This window comes from Pterocles gutturalis, unplaced genomic scaffold, assembly GCF_000699245.1.
Source record: "Pterocles gutturalis isolate BGI_N339 unplaced genomic scaffold, ASM69924v1 scaffold9570, whole genome shotgun sequence".
NCBI lineage: Eukaryota > Metazoa > Chordata > Aves > Pterocliformes > Pteroclidae > Pterocles > Pterocles gutturalis.
The window spans coordinates 3,047-19,009 of NW_010140785.1; the positions used below are offsets into that span (position 1 = coordinate 3,047).

Consider the following 15,963-nt stretch of genomic DNA (forward strand, 5'->3'; position numbering starts at 1 on the left):
TGCCACTGTGGGCAGAAGGAGGTGGACTGGTGCACACAGTGGCTAGTCCCTGAGTTGGGTGCTTCAGTGACCAAGCTGGTGAGGTGCACTGCATGTGAGCAGCTCAGTTCACATGCAGAAATAGTTACCAGAATAAATGTCCAGAGATTTCTCAGAACAGAGTAATTTATCTTTGTGCAGTAAAAATACTTCTTTGGTATCAAAAAGAGTGGAAATACCATTAGGAATGGATGGCAATTCTAAATATTGTTTCTAGTTCACAACTTTTTGTAAGTGGCAGCTGAAACCTCTGAATCTGATTTTCTTCTTGCATACAGCAGCTCAATTCTACAGATTCATCACTTTCAGGGTAGAAATTAAATCAGGAGAATCAGGCTCAGAAATGTTCTCCTCTTCTGATCTGTAATGAGAGAAGAGGTCTGCAGCAAGAGGTGTCTTGCATTTAACCCAGTTTTATTTATGAGTAATTCAAAGCCAGTCAGAGGAATTGGGCTGGTAAGAGATGGAAAATAAGGGCAAGGGGGTTCACATTTGTTGTGGAAAAGGCAATTCTTTAACTAAGTTTCTACCAAGGAACACAGCTCTTATGTATGATCTATCCCCTCAAAAAATTAGGGCTTAACCCAAGTGCAATTAAAACTAGGTTGATCCAGTATTTGGCAACACCCTTTCCAGGAACTCAGGCTGTAGTTTCCTCCAGAGAAGATCTCCTGAGAATGATTTGCACTGGGGAAGGAGACAAAAGCAGAAATCAGATACTCTCCTTTTCTCTCTCTCCCTCCTGTACCTCTCTCCCCCCCAATATATGTAGTAGATGTATATATACACACATATGCACATACACATATGTGCGCACACACACGTACTTTCTCCAAAGCAACTTAAAGGTTCTTGTCTTTGTAACAACCTGGTAGAGTTAAATTAGTGTGATGAGGAAGAGTTGGAGTGATGAAGAAATATGAAGGAAGGAATGTACCAAATATTACAGATTATTTTCACTATGCAAAAAAAGTTTTTGACACTGGTTCAGTGGTATGAAAAACACATTTTGAATATCAGGTTGCAAGAACAGAAATGCCTTGCAGTGATATACAAGCACTGATGTTCAGGCAGAAGCTGGTGATCTTGATACCAACTTGAATAATTTTTTTAAAATTACATTTTTGTGAGTAGTTTAAATCTAAAAATGTTACCATAAAAATAAGACCTTATATATTGTATATGCCCATATTCAAAACTACATTTTATGCCAAGACATGGAAGGAAGAAATATATGTGTCAAAAGAATAATACAGAAAAAAAAATCACCTCAGATTACAATTGGAATTTTGATTCCTAACATGAGGAATTAACAGCATAAGAAGTTTCAAGTTGCCACAAGTCTTGATACGAAGAAGAGGTAGCAAGATACCTCTCCACTACACACATAAAAAACCAGTTTTAGTTAAGTCAGGGGATGTGAAGGCACTCCCACTCAAATAAAAATAATTCTGAAAAATTTTCCCATCTGAGGATTTTGTCAAAAGAATTCTTGCAGGCTAGATTACATCAACATCACTGTTACATTTACATTGTATGTTTTTGTTGTAGACAAGTGCTCAATCTTATAGCATTGTCTTTGATAAAAGAAATGTGAAAAGAAGGATGAAGTTATTTTATTCTTAGTAGCATGAAAAAAAGATGAATTAGAGCAGTTACTTCTAAAGCGATTAGTTGTGAGAACAGAAAAAACCCCTGCACATTAGGACAAATTTAAAAGGTTCTCGCCATAATCCAAATACATAGACCTTTTGTTCTTTGTGAGACAGTGTTAAGTATTTCTAAATATATTCCTTGTTTAGTATTACTATTTCTTTCTTCTCTATCTTGGATAGAAAATTATGAAATCCAGTTTACCTCAGAATATTTTTCTACTTCAAATGTGTGTAAAGTTTTCTGTGTAAACAGGCACAATTTCTATTATCTTCAGACAGTTTTGTAGACAGCAAAAGGAAAAGCTCCTGGCTTTTTCTGCTATTCTCAGATACTATGTTGAAATTATATTAGCTCAAATATTTGACTAATTTTTTGTTAATATTTGAGATGAGCCTGAGCTGGACCACTGAATTTTTACATAATAATCTTTAGCCTTTTGGGAGGCTCAGGTTCGAACAAAGATACTTTGAGTTCTCTGTTGGTTCTATTTGTGTTTGGCATGTAGCAGAGAAATGCCCCAGAAAAGGAAAACAATTCAGCAGCATTAAAATATCCATTTCTTTAACAGATGCAAGTTCATCGAAAGCAAGTGCCTAACAAAAAAACCCAAACACAAACCACAAAATTAGGCTTTTAGAGAATATATGAGCTCCTTAAATTATGCTGACAGAAGCATAAAGAGTTCCTCAATACCTGATGAAGAGTTGCCAGCAACATTCAACTAACTCTGTGCTGTTGTCAGGGAAATCTGTGGAGTTAAAGGCGTTTCCTAATAAAATGTGGCAAGGAACTTCCAGACCAGAAGCAGTTAGCATTCCTGTGAAGAAAGTAACAATTTTCTTAATGAGTAATGAGGAGGAAGATAAGACCTGGGGATCTGAGTCACTGGGGCATGATCAGATAAACGTTCTGGCTGATAACCCTCCAAGCTGGTTCTGTAAAGGTACAAGATTAAAACCCTCAAACTGTGGGATTTTTTAAAAAATCTGAATCATTTTACAGAACTGGATCAAGGAGTGACCACAAACATTTTTCCAATATGTAGAAATTAAACTATGGTAACCTGCTACGCTTAGAACATTTTGTTTTTCTGCCCCTTTTAATGCTACTAAAAAGGAATGCTAATGGCTCCCTCACTGCTAGGCCAGTGTACCCTAATTAACTAAAATGGAGCTATGCTGCACGTATGGCAGTGCGAGTGAATACAGGGCCTTTTGTTTTAAATTGAGATAGTTACGGGGTTTTTATCTTTGCTTTGCTAGATGTTCTTCAAAATCTCCTATAAACAGTGATGCCACCATTCATTGCAGCAATGGAGACACAAAAATATGAAAGTGACAGCTTCTTCTTGTATGTAGTGTTGTGGAACCCAGACACATTTTCAATATGTTCTTGTCTTAACAGGGGTAGTAGAAATTGCTTGGCTCTTTTACCTTCTGGGCATAAGGAAAGCATTTGCCATGGCAGGAGTGGGTGAAATCTAATTTACTTTCCAAAGCAGATTTTATTTTTTTGGAAAAATTTCCCAGTGGTTGTTCCCAATTTTATTCTCAAGGCTAGGATTGTGAAATGACACATCTTAGTGAGACTTCGTGATTCCTCAGTTACACAGAGTAGTGTCATGTTATCTTTTGAATATTTAATATTATATTCTTTTAAATTTCCACCCTAAAATGGCTGTTGCATTGTGACAATTTACTCAGCTTGAAGGTGAGACTTTGGAAATAAGGATATGCTATTGAGTTCCCCCTTAAGACAGTTTCATTAACTTAAATGTTCTGTGGGAATACTATCATCCCAAAAGATCAACTTAACGTTAAGGCAAAAAGTTATTCATCTTCCCCCTCGCTCCTTCTCTGTTACACCCTCCTTTCATTCCACTTCTCCATTTCTGATCCATAATTACTTCTGTAGCCAGTGCTGTGGAGGAGGGATTGTAACTCATCTATAACTTGCTTTGTTCATGAGTCATGTGTTACACACAGACTAATAAAAAAAAAGACAAGACATAATGGAAGAAATAAATATTTTCATACACCAGTTCTCAGGAACTTTTTGTGACATATTGACTTTTAATCCTGCCAAACCCAGAAATACTAGCATTTGGGTGGCGGGAGTTGCCCCGCTGTGCCTGTCATACAGAGGCTCTGCCACCCTGTGGTCACCGACTGTAGGAGACACCAAACTGGAGTACAATACCTGCAACACAGGCTGTCATGAAACAGGCGACAGTTCCCGCAATCATTGCTCTGAAAACACCACCTGCTATTTCTTTTTTTTTTGAGGGAGCACTGCTTGCTAGAAAAAAAAAAATTAAAGTGTGTGTCAAACATAAATACATATCGATATAAAGAAGATGAGCCTGCAAGAAGCTCTCCCACCACAAGCGGAAATTCGCACACTGCAGTTTGAACTAGAAGAAACAAGGAGGGAAAACAAGACCTTTTTAGTGGGCGGTTTGAAGGCCTAGTGCCAATGTTGGCTCCTTCTGTTGAAAAGGTGGCTTGTGTATAAAACAGCAGCTTCTGTTTACTTTGGCAGTTTGCACCTCTGTGCTGGCTGATGGGGGCTTTCAGAAGCAAACCCCGGTCACTGCACTGGGGTCTAGCCCCATGGCTGGGCCTGTGCCCCCATGCTGCCCCACTGCTGGCATCTCAGAGCCCACCTGGGCTCCAGGGTAAAGATGCCCACCAGCAATTCTGGCCACCTAGTAAGGAACCCAGACATTTTTTTGTTTGTTTGGTGGTTTTTTTTGTTTTCTGTTTTTTTCAGAAAGCTTTTTTTTTTCCTTTCCCTATAAGCCTACTGCACATATGTGATATTTTTACAGGAAACAGCCAACTTTATCTATCAAACCAGCAGGCTACAGAGATGGCTTGCTCCTCCTGAAGCCCAAGGACTGTAATAAATATCTCAGGCTCACAGTGCAAGGGCTGGGCAGGGAGGCCTATCAGCAGGGCTAGGTCCCCTCCCCTTGCCCTTAGTTCCTCTCTGAACACCTCCATGCCAAAGCCTGTGCCCTGCTGGGAGCCCTTCCTTGCACAGCTGGGTGCTGGGTCTTGGCAGAGCAGCTGCTCGTCCCCTAATGCTGCTAAGCTTCACCCACAGCCTCTTCCTTTAGGTGTTTTCTTTGGGATTTCCTTGACAAATAAACTGTTCATGAGAGGTGTTCTTACTCAGGCCTCCTATTACCAGTCCCAGGGAGCCGAAGTTGGCAAATCCACAAAGAGCATAGGTGGCAATGACTTCAGAGCGAACCTGGAAAACAAACACAGGCCCTGTTGAGTGGTTTGAGACAGCTCGTACTGATTGAGAGGTCTGAAAACATGGCATTGTGGCTCAGGGCTTCAAGTACTGAAATCTCTCTGTTTTGCTTCATTGCTGCCCCGCTGCACAGCTATCAGTAAAGTAGGTGCATTCTCTTGCTGAGAAGTGAAGGCTTTCATACCCACTGCCCATGTGAGGACTCATAATTTATGTGATGGTTTTATTTTTCATGTATATTGCTGTCCCTTGTTGAATTGTGTACTAGTAACTGAAGACAAAAAATGATTCTTATCTTACTGGTGGCAATTTAGCTGCTGATTTTTGAAGGTATGAGTCAGAGAGCTTTAATACAGCTTGTTGTTCATAGCTGGACTGCCTCTATAACTGTTGAAATCTCAGGTTTTGGCATGTATTCCTTACCTCTTTGTCCCTGAACTACCAGAAGGCTCCATGTGCCAAGCGGCTCTGTGCATGCTCCACCCTGTACACAGAGGAAGAAAAGGAAATGGGCCTCCTAGAGAGTGGGTGCTTTGATGTGGTAACAGGCAGAGGGATATTATGATTTTGGAATCCCCACTAGAGGCTTATTTCCTTCCTGACTTCAACCACCTTCCTTCCTGTGGGCAACACCAGCTCAGTCTGGACCTCAGAGCAAAGACATGGTTGGGCTGGCCTTCGTCACCATGGAGGGACCCTTCACAGGACACAAAATGACTTTGGGTGAAATCAGGCTATGAACCTTGCAAACCTTCAGAAAAACGTAGTTCAAACATTTTGGGAAAGGAGGCAACATATCTCAGCAAATGGATTTTTGCCTCCCTGGCAGCTCTGGACTCCTGTTTACTGTGTTTTAGGCCCAAGCTGAAGACGCCTGAGTGAGTGTTCTGGTAGGCTCCCTGTTTATTAGAAGTCTCTCTGTTTCCGTTCCTGTTTTATGAAAACCAATTTGTAGATATTTTCAATCACTCTGCACATATGCAGGAAAATGCTTTTCAAGTACCCACTCTACCTGCTTTTCCTAGAAAAGGCTTTGTGTACTGTGATTTCCCTGCTTTCATTTGCACTTTCCTAGCTCTGAAAACAGGAAACCTTGTTATTACTGATTCAGGTGAGTGAGTTCAGAAGACCACTTGTTTGCTCGCTCTGACTGAGTATCTGTGCCTGGATATATTAGAGAGTTCTGAAGCCAAAGAGAAATTAAAAGTGGAAGTCAAGCGCACTCTCACCTGAACTGTTGTGAGGAAATTAAAATGGTTCCTGGGCGATTTTTACTAGTGTTATTAATCAAAACTATTTTATATCTCAGAGCTTTTTACCATGGAAGCTAATACAGCTCTTTATATCTATTAGAAGTGAACATGGAAGTTCTATACAACATCTCACAAAAAAAAAAAAAAAAAAAAAAAGAAAAAAAAGGTGAAATATAATTGATGGGATCTGCATTTTAGGGCTGACTTCTGGGTTAAAAAACTCTATTCACTCATTAAGGAGTTCAGAGCCATATTGCCCTTGTAGAATGTATCCTGACTACAGCAGGGTAGATCAAAAGTCCATCTTGCCCAGGATCCTGTTTCCAGGAATTCCAGGAACACTGGTAATGGAAGCTCAGGCAAGCATGTGGGTATTTGATCAGACCACCTGGCTTTCTACCTCCACTTGTGAAATACATGTTCTGGTAATAAGGAATGTAAATGGTCAGGAACATGTTTTTGGTTTTGTATGTAAGGCAGGTAGCCACAGCATCACACCAGATTAAATGAAGATTAAAAGCTGTACAAAAGGATGCTTCCTAATTAAGAGTCCTCTGCAGTTACAGTTTGTCTTGGTTTGAGGAAGAAAGGCCAGCGCAGGTGTGAACCCAGATACCATGGTTTTTGTTGCCTGTGCTTAGGTTGAGGACAAATTCAGCACATGCTGTGTGATTTTATTGGGGATAAGTCATGGCTGCAAAGGTCAGCCTTGATCACTGCATGTGCTTTGTCCCTGTACACACACCTAGGATGTCCCTTGTATTGCCATCTTCTAGGCTTCTTCCTCAGTGCATCATAATAGGAATTATGTATCCTGTTGGGTGAAACTGGGTGGATGCATGAATGAGAGGTGGGTGGGCCAGGTTTTAGCTGGAAATACTCATGCAAGCTAACCTTCACTGGCAGTTGAAACAAACTGATTGGACTCAGTGTGGCAAGGGAGGTCTATGCCATGTAACATCTTGTATTACTGTCTTCTGCACAGGGGACAATAACCTCCCGCAGGGGTGTGCCAGTAGTATCTTAAAATGCCGTCAGCTAAAGCTTGCTGAATGCCTCTCTTGAAGCATAATGCTTGGCTAACCCTCCATGGGCAGGAGGAGCACCCAGTTGTTGCCCAGGATTGGGAGAGTATTTCATAGTGAAGTGATAGCTAAGAATGAGGCAAGAAGAAACTCACCTTGAAGACAGCCTTTGTCCTAAGCACAGTGTCCTGTGGGACACTGCAAGTTCCCCAAAACTGTGCCTGTCTTTTGCTACTTTTGTTTGTTTGAGATAGCTAGTGTGATGACAGTGATGGCAGCCTCACAAAGTTAAGCTGCATTTTCATAATTGAACTCTGTCACTGAAAGACACATTTTAGAGTAATATGCAACCATTATCCCTTTATGCCCGTATTAGAAAATAAGTTGAGTTTCAGCAAAAAAGTGTTAGATCCATAAATCTGTAGAACAGAAAATGTTACTTACAGTCATGTACTGTTTCACACCATTAATGTACATGCTCCCACCCTTTTCTCGGTTGTGAATCAGTTTTGCAAGGCGCTCATAAGCCACAAATTCATTGAAGAAAGTTTTGTAACCCAGCAGTCCACCAACAGTAAAACTGTCTTCCCAGTCTACCCCCATCATGAAAGAGAATGGCATGAAGACATAAGCACAAATGTTCTGCAAAATATATGCAACAAAGCAGGTCAAAAGATATGGTTGGTCAAAGAACAACAGCATGCAATAAGTTCTCTAAACTTAAAATAAAAGTGGTTTTATTTTAGCAAAGGAAAATCAGCTTTGAATTCTCACTGACAACACGTCTGGGAGACTGAGGATTTTTAATAGCAATGTATGCTTGAGTAATTTTTTAAAACCCAAAATCTAGAAATAACAAAGTAATTAGGTATGTCCCTAATTTCACACCCAAAGTAAAACAAAAGTTTCTGTGCCTCTTTTCCCCAACAATGGCTTCAGATTGGGCATAGTGTTTGCAGCAAAGAAGGAGGGTTGAGTTAAAAGAACTGCAAAGAGAATTGAGAAGTCTAGTTCTTCTGCTGGTCAAATCAAGTGTGTTAATGAACATGCTTAATTTCACAGTTATTGGACTCCAACTGGTGTAAAAGAAAGACTTGTCTCTGCATAAAAGCTGTGCATCTGACATAATTAAATCTGTACCTTTTTCCTAGCATTCAAAGTTTTATGCAAATTTTTAAAAATCCCATATCACAGTATAGCTTATTTTTCTATGAGAGAAAATAACTCAAGCCGTGTAAAGGTTTGGTGAGATTGTCCTTAGTGAGTGTCACTGTGGTGTTTAAGCAGTTACTGTTCCTGGTTGGTTTCTCCGTCTGCAAAAGGCTAGAGGTTAGTGTCTTAAAAGGGATGGATGGCTTAATGCAACGTGTCTATGTGTCTCAGCTCCTTGTGGGTTATCTATCTGTCCAAATATTACTCCATCCAGCACTCACTTATTAAAATACCAGCCCTTGCATGAGTATTGTGCCTTTCCTTTGCTGTGGGTGTCTGTGCAGTGGGGTAATCTGTAGAAGTGATGCAGGGTAACATCTTAATATTGCTATGAGTGTCTATTCACTCTATGTCTGCAGCATCTTTATCACAATGCTATATCCATGTTTCACATGGGACTTTAATTAGGAGCTTGCAAAAAAAAAAAAAAAAAAGGCCAAAACCATTGAATCAAGATTGTTGCAGTGGGTCAAAAATGATGTATTGACCTAGGTTAAAAAAGAAGTCCTGTTCAAAACCTGTTTGCTCAGATGAGTGATTTGGGTGCAGTTTTACAATTTAATTGTGTTGAGCACTGGGTGGTATTGAGTAAGCCTGGGTTCAGAGGAGCCTGCCCTTGCCCCAGTGTCCTTATTTAAGTGAAGACAATAAGCATTAAGGGCTTGATGGGGCTCTACTGAAGCTAAAGGCACTTCAATGTTTAGCTGAAGGAGCTGTTAATGGCTTGGTAGGCATGTAAACACAGAACTGCTGCACTGCCAAGTCAGAGGAGGCAGGTATTAGCATACAATGCTCTGTAAACACACTCTGCTGGTTAGCATGAACACCACAGAGGGAAGCTATACATCGACTAGGATACAGAAATATTTACATGGCAACAATTTTCCTTTGGCTAGAAAAACATTTTTCAAGAACATGCACATAAAAATATAAATTTTTAGATCATATTAAAAAACAAACAAACAAACAAAAAAAACCCACAACAAAACCACACAGCCAATTAATTTGAGAAAGACAAATTATACATGTATAATAAGCTGCATGAAGGACCTGGACACCATACCTCAAAGTTCAGCTGTGGATAGTCAAACAAACTGCCGACCCAAGAGAGGGCTGAGTCAACGAAAGCCAGCAGGGCAAGGAAGGCGATCAGATTCACTGCAATGTTTGCTACCAGACGGATGGAGGTCGAGGCACCTTGACTGGCTGCCTCCAGCAGGTTCTTTGCTTCACTTTATCAATGAAAAGAAAACCAGAGTGTGAACATTTTTTAATGCAAGAACAAATCATAGAACTGAAAGTTACATGGACTTGATTAGAAAGCTACTACTGAAGCTGTCTATTCCCTCATAGGGAAAATAAAGATGAGGTGGAGTGGGTTTTTGGTCTCAATCCTCATGGGAGCCACTGGGAGCTTTTGGTGACCTGAGGATGAATTCTGTCACATTCAGGGTTGCGCAAGATCTGGACTGGGTCTGAGTACCGTGACTGCCTCTGGTCCCCCTGGGATGAGGGAGTGGGCACTGCTCTTCTTCCAGGCAGCCCTTGCAGAGAGACTCAGGCTGTTTGGGAACAGCTCCTTACAAGACCTTTTGCTTTGCCTGTCTTTCTCAAGGCATGGGAGTCTTCCTGCAGATAGGCAACAAGTTTGCTGCTGTCATTGTTGAAATGATTGCTCCACCTTTGCTTTTGTGTGTTTGCATTTACATATCCATTACAAAGAAAAGACAGCAACTGAGCAAATGGGAAAACCTCTGGGTGGCTCATCTCAGGGTGGCATTTCCCTCTTTCTTTGGAGAGTTCACTCTCTAGCCCAGGTCCCTGGCATCTCTGTGTCTGTCACAATGGGTAGTGATACCTCCATGAACTGCAATGGAGCATGCTGTGCCCGAATTCACAAACTACTCATTTGGGATATGTTGGTGGGTAATTAATTTATTGCTTGTGCTTCTACCATGTACTACCCCTAAAGCTTATGTGTGAGGAGTTATTTTTCCAAATCTCATTTTTGCATGACTATTACTATTAACTAGAGTCTAGATCAGCTTACCCTTTTGCCATTTTTAGGCCACTCCTCACAGTTATTGTAGGCTTTTCAGTTTCAGGCCAGAATAGTTTGGAGGTGGCTAATGATGCTGGTGCTGACATGACAGAAGCAGTCAGTAGGTGGGAGGCAGAAACCTGGAATTCAAGGTGACAGAAGACATGCTGTGATAACCACATCATGCATAAACATGGATGAAAACAATTAAAATTTTTAGATGCTTTGATGATTTTTCTACAGGGGGTCATTAAAAAGTTCACATTGCTCATATGGAAAAATAAGAGAATAAGCAATATTGGAGAAAGCCAGCTGGAGACTGGAAAAGTCTAACTAGTAAAAAGTGTGGAGCAATCTTTCCAACAGACAAACTATTTCATTCCTCTCTATTGGCAAGCCAGAAGGCAAAAGAAACAAACAAACAAACAAAAAAAAGCCCAGTCCATCGAGTGCAGCTGGGTGTAGCAACAGCAGAACAGGTGAGTGAGGGCCTTTCTTAACACTCCCTTGATGCCTTGCAGTGGCAGAAAATTGGTTTTGTCCCTTTAAGTTGTGTTTAAAAAAATTTTTATGGCCTACCATAATTTCTTCTGTTCTCTTTTCACCCCTTTTTCCACAAATTTCTACACAGAAAAACTTCTTTGCTAGCTTCCATAGTATTCCCACCTCTCTTTTTCTTCTCTTAGTCTCTTGGTCTTTTTTGGTTAATCCTCCTTTCTCGCCTCTGCCTCTTCACTGTATTTTATTCAAATATGGAACTAAAATATTTATCAACCATCCCCCAGTGACTCTGATCATAAATCACACCTTCAACCCTGTTTTTCTGGATTTGTTCTGCCAGCTCCTTAGCAGATGAGATGTTTACTGCCTGTGTTTGCACAGCTCATCAGAACCTCAGTCAAAAGTCAACTCTTTAGGCTCCTATGTCCAGCAACAGTTCCTGAAGGACTTTATTTGTATCACTGCCACAGAAGTGGGAGGTTTGATCATTTAGTTAGTGTATTCCACATGTCAGTTCATCTAGACTGGGAAAGTGTACAGATCAGTCCTTGCAACTACAGCAGGAAATCTCTCTGTATTACTTAGGCTTAACAATGCTCGGTATCCTTTTTACTGTCAAAAGACAGGGTATTTTTGTGGCTAATTCCTTCAGAAAAACAAACAAACAAACAAACAAACAAACAAACAAACAAACAAGATGGGAATGACTTGGGTATGCTTCCAAAAATTTCAACTGGGCTTCTACTCATGATTTCAGAGAAACAGTATATTTTCCAGTTCCCTTTCCCTGTCTTACCCCAAAAGAAATATATGCTCCTAAGACACTTCCAGCAATAGTTGAGAATCCTGCTGTCATGACTGCATGGAGTTCAGATTTGGTGATGTATGGTAAGTAGGGCTGTACCAGGAGAGGAGACTCTGTCTGGAAGTGAAATACAACCATCAAATTAAGAACTTCTTAATAAACCCTTAGAGGTTTATTTTATTAACAAGGCAGGAAAACATGTGGCTGCATCACACTCTCTTAGGTGTCTTTGACTAGTTAATCTTAGTGCTAATGAATGCTCTGAATATTAATAGGTTTGGGGTTTCTTACCCCAAGAATGAAAATTATACCAACATCCATCTTGTGTGAAGACAATTCTTGCTGGTTTGCTGTCTTCCCCAAAAGGCCCAATTAAATTCCCAAGAAATTGTAATCCAGGTCTGAGTCGCAGATAAGGCTATGCATCAAGTGAAACATGCATACCATCCACTGTGGGCAGCTTAAAGCTCCCAGCCCCTCTGGCATGTGTGCGAGAACATCCTGGAGGCAGTGTCATGTAGAGGTACTAGTTTATATCTTAAAGCAGTGTGCTACAGTGATGCACCACTGCTGAATAACTGATGTGCTACGTTGCTTTTGGGCTTGAATCCTACTTGGTGATCTTTCCACCTTGCTTTGAAGCGTAGGACAGACATTGTTGTAGTGTGGGCTTAATGGATTTGCCATTAAAGCGGACTCAGACTCTGTCCCATGCTTTTGTGGCTAAGACCTTGCACAGCCAGCCCTGGCTCTAAGTTTTCTGCATTGTCTGTCTCTCCTGCCCTTGCCTGCCTCATGTGTCCTCTTTTTATCCCATTTGCCTTTTCAGTTGAAAAAAACCTGAAATTGTTACTTTTTCATAGCCTTGGAGTAGTCTGGTAGTCATTTTAAGGGTGATCTACCACCTACATTTATGCTTGACTTTCTGTTGGGAAGCATATGGTTCCCAAACCCCACCCCATTGTGCATCACTGCCAACACATAATGTACAGGAATTCTGGAAATCAACCACCTGTACCACTGTCCTAGCTTCATATGAAATTATGATTTTTTATAAACAGGTGCTCACTGAGCAGCAATATTTCACAATATTCTGTAATCATGTGACTCACCTGCCCCACAAATATGTTACCCGTAGCTACCAGAGACTCAACAGGAGTTGTCCCCATGAAAATTTGCATTATCCAACCAACCTAAAATGATTAAAAAAGAAAAAAAAACAAAACACATTGCTCTGACTATTTCTTGCACTTCTTGAATTAATCATGTCAATGTAAGAGTTCTGAGACACCTTACAATATTTCCCGAGTTAATGATTTCAGGTTCAAGACATTGCACGTTCATTTCATAGTAGCGTGTTGAAACAAGCCAGAGAAGTAATAATTTAGCAGAACTGACAGTACACCAGGACTTGTCCTGGGCACTAAATTGTTAAACTAAATTAATTGAAGAAGATATTTTGATGTGCCCTTGTTCCTTATGTACCTTTCCAAAGGGACTTGTATCATATGAATGGGAAAAAAAAGTGAAATTTAAATTAAGGCTAAAAATGCCTCATAGAAATTTTAGCACACTATTTCAGCTAGGTGATGTTTGTGGTGCTTATATAACAATCATGTGAATGAGAAAGACAAATGACTTTTTAAGAGTATCTTCAAATAAGATTTAACTAACACCACACAGGAAGATCTTTTCCCTCATAAGATAAGATGGAGGTGGACTTCCTGTGGACTTGCTCTTCTTATCTACAGGAGACAACGGCACTGGACAAGGGCCTGATAGAAATGAACACTTAGAGCATGGGGTGAGGAACTAGCCTCTGATCTTATTCTGGGGGTCTGTGATAGGAAGGTGTATGCAATTGCTACTGCAATGTTTAGTAGAAAGCAGAAATCCAGTGTCTGTGGTGTAACCTCGGTCCTGCACTTTGGGGGCTGGGAGAGGGAAAGGCGGAAAGGAAGACTTAAGCAAGTACGGCATCTGAGGAATGCTAAAGCTAGCCAGGCAAATCTAACAATTACTATGATGTTAGTAAAAAAAACCAGGTTGGGGGATGGAAAGTGTGTTATGTGATGCCAGTTAGGATTTTGCAGCGGTAACCTCTGGGACTATTTCCAGGATAAAAATAAACAACTACTTTTCATATGTCTAGCCCTGAAGAGCTTGATCAGGGCTAACGCTACAAACTGGCTGTGTGTGCATTCATTCAAGGAGTGTCCTGTACTAGGCAAATGAGTACTACTGGCAAAAAAAAATCATACCTTTCCAATGAGCCACTGCATGAATCCAACGTGGTAAAGCATAGACATTACTGTGCTGAAGAAAACCACAATTGGCAGGACCTGATTTGGAGACACAAAACCATTAACGCTTCTAGAGCAGTTTTCCTTTCCTTGAATCTGTAGGCCATTTGATTTTTGAAAAAGAGGCTTGCTTTCAATACTTAAAGGTATTGAAAACTCATAATTAAGTTTACACTTATGCTGTAAAATTTCCAACCTTCTAGACTCTATGTTTGTGCTGGAATTAACTATTTTTCATGTATCTACATAGTTTTCTAGAAGGACTGCAGTAGTTTTGAAACTATCTGGTTTAACATGATATGCATTAGTTTATAGCTCAAACACTCACTGGGCAATGGTATCCACAAAGACTTGGATATCTGTACACTTCAAAAACCATGAACAGAAATACATACAATAAGACTGTGGTATAGAATTCAGAGGTCAACTTATCTGTAATCTGTGTTTAAACAACACAGTTTAGACTGCTATATAAGCAGAAGTTTAATAGATTTTGATTGGGATCGTAGCTGACTTAATTATCAAGGGCAGCTTCCTTAGAAAGCCCATACTGTGTAGCTGCCTTTTAATAACACAGTGTAGAAAAATCCTCTTTTATTCTGTTCTATCTATAGCATTGATTATAATGCCAATGTGGAGTATATAAGAGCTCTGTAACTGTATGCAGAGACAGAATCTGCTTAAAAACAAATTCACAGGTGTATACTTATTAAATACAAGAAGTGAACATAAGCCTCTTTCAGTGGAGACTGAAGGAAAAAATTTTTCCTTGAACATACAATTTAAAAGAATTGCATGAATGCTTAACCCAGGTTTGTTTTTTTTTTTTGTTTGTTTTTTTTTCCGTCCTGAATAAAACTACTATCACTTGATGCTCAAGTGCATTAAATACACAGGATCTCAGCATTTCTATGCTAGTATACAACAGGAAGAAAAATCTCCCCAAGAGGTCTAAAATCAGGCAGAGATGTTAGTTACAGTTAAAACAGTGCCACTGATACTAGGAAGCTTTTATGTGTCTTCAACTGAGGGCATAACACATTATAAATAAAAGCAGGGAATAGAATAAGAAGAGCAAACCATTTAATTCAGAGCTTTTCAGTAAATGGAAGCCGTGCCTTCCTAGAGGAGAGTTAGCACTATCAGAAGTTTTGATAAAGGTTTGGAAACTCAATTTAGATGATCAGAACCTTTCACTGAGAAGAGAGAGTGCAATTCACAGATATTGTTGTGCTCTTCAGCAAGTTAATATGAGGCTGCTTTCTCTAGTTTGATTCTCTGATCCTTTTAGCTATCCTCTAGGGGAGGTTTGCCATGCAGTGGTTTCGGTACCACTTTTATCCCCCATCTGTTCTCTCCTGACATTTGCCCTCCCTGTTCCTGAGCATGTGCTAGACGGAGAGGCATCTGCCTCCCAGCCGACTCCATACCCTTGCACAAGTAGGGACCACCGTGGTGCCTGCAGAGAAAAGGGTCTGGAGACACAGTGGGCAGACAGGCAAAGGTCAGCTGTCTGTACTGGATGGTAAAAACCATAAGCGAGTGTCCTGTCTTTCACTCCAAATATATGGGAAAAGCTCTCAGGTTTGAGAGCTGTGGTTTGGTTTTGGCTGAAAGAGTGAGAAGACAATGTTCTGCCTGTGCTGGGTGACAGCTGGCACCCTTCGGCCTGTTTCTTGTTCAAGTTCCTCTGAAAATACCTTAGATAACTTTAAAACATGCTTTTCCATTTTTGTGGTTGCAGGCATTTCTGGATGAAGCATTTGTCTTTCAAAACAGGGAATTTGTTTTCCAGTTGTCATCATTTGTGCCTTGACAGCATAAAGAAGTTGGGGAATATTTTATAACTAAACACTCCTGCCTA

The 15,963-nt window shown here is 40.3% G+C and overlaps 1 protein-coding gene across 1 annotated transcript in view; it reads right to left on the reverse strand.

Moving 5' to 3' along the window:
• Window positions 1-623: 623 nt before the first annotated feature.
• The window catches only part of SLC28A3 (solute carrier family 28 (concentrative nucleoside transporter), member 3), a gene marked incomplete at both ends in the record, with an annotated part of 33,249 nt that continues 17,909 nt past the window's right edge, over window positions 624-15,963 (reverse strand). The window contains 10 exons of the mRNA XM_010083807.1: window positions 624-726; window positions 2,389-2,512; window positions 3,895-3,993; window positions 4,872-4,953; window positions 7,682-7,879; window positions 9,513-9,681; window positions 10,500-10,630; window positions 11,788-11,913; window positions 12,909-12,989; window positions 14,058-14,138. Of these exons, the coding sequence (XP_010082109.1) occupies window positions 624-726; window positions 2,389-2,512; window positions 3,895-3,993; window positions 4,872-4,953; window positions 7,682-7,879; window positions 9,513-9,681; window positions 10,500-10,630; window positions 11,788-11,913; window positions 12,909-12,989; window positions 14,058-14,138 (1,194 nt within the window). The remainder of the gene's footprint in view (window positions 727-2,388; window positions 2,513-3,894; window positions 3,994-4,871; window positions 4,954-7,681; window positions 7,880-9,512; window positions 9,682-10,499; window positions 10,631-11,787; window positions 11,914-12,908; window positions 12,990-14,057; window positions 14,139-15,963) is intronic.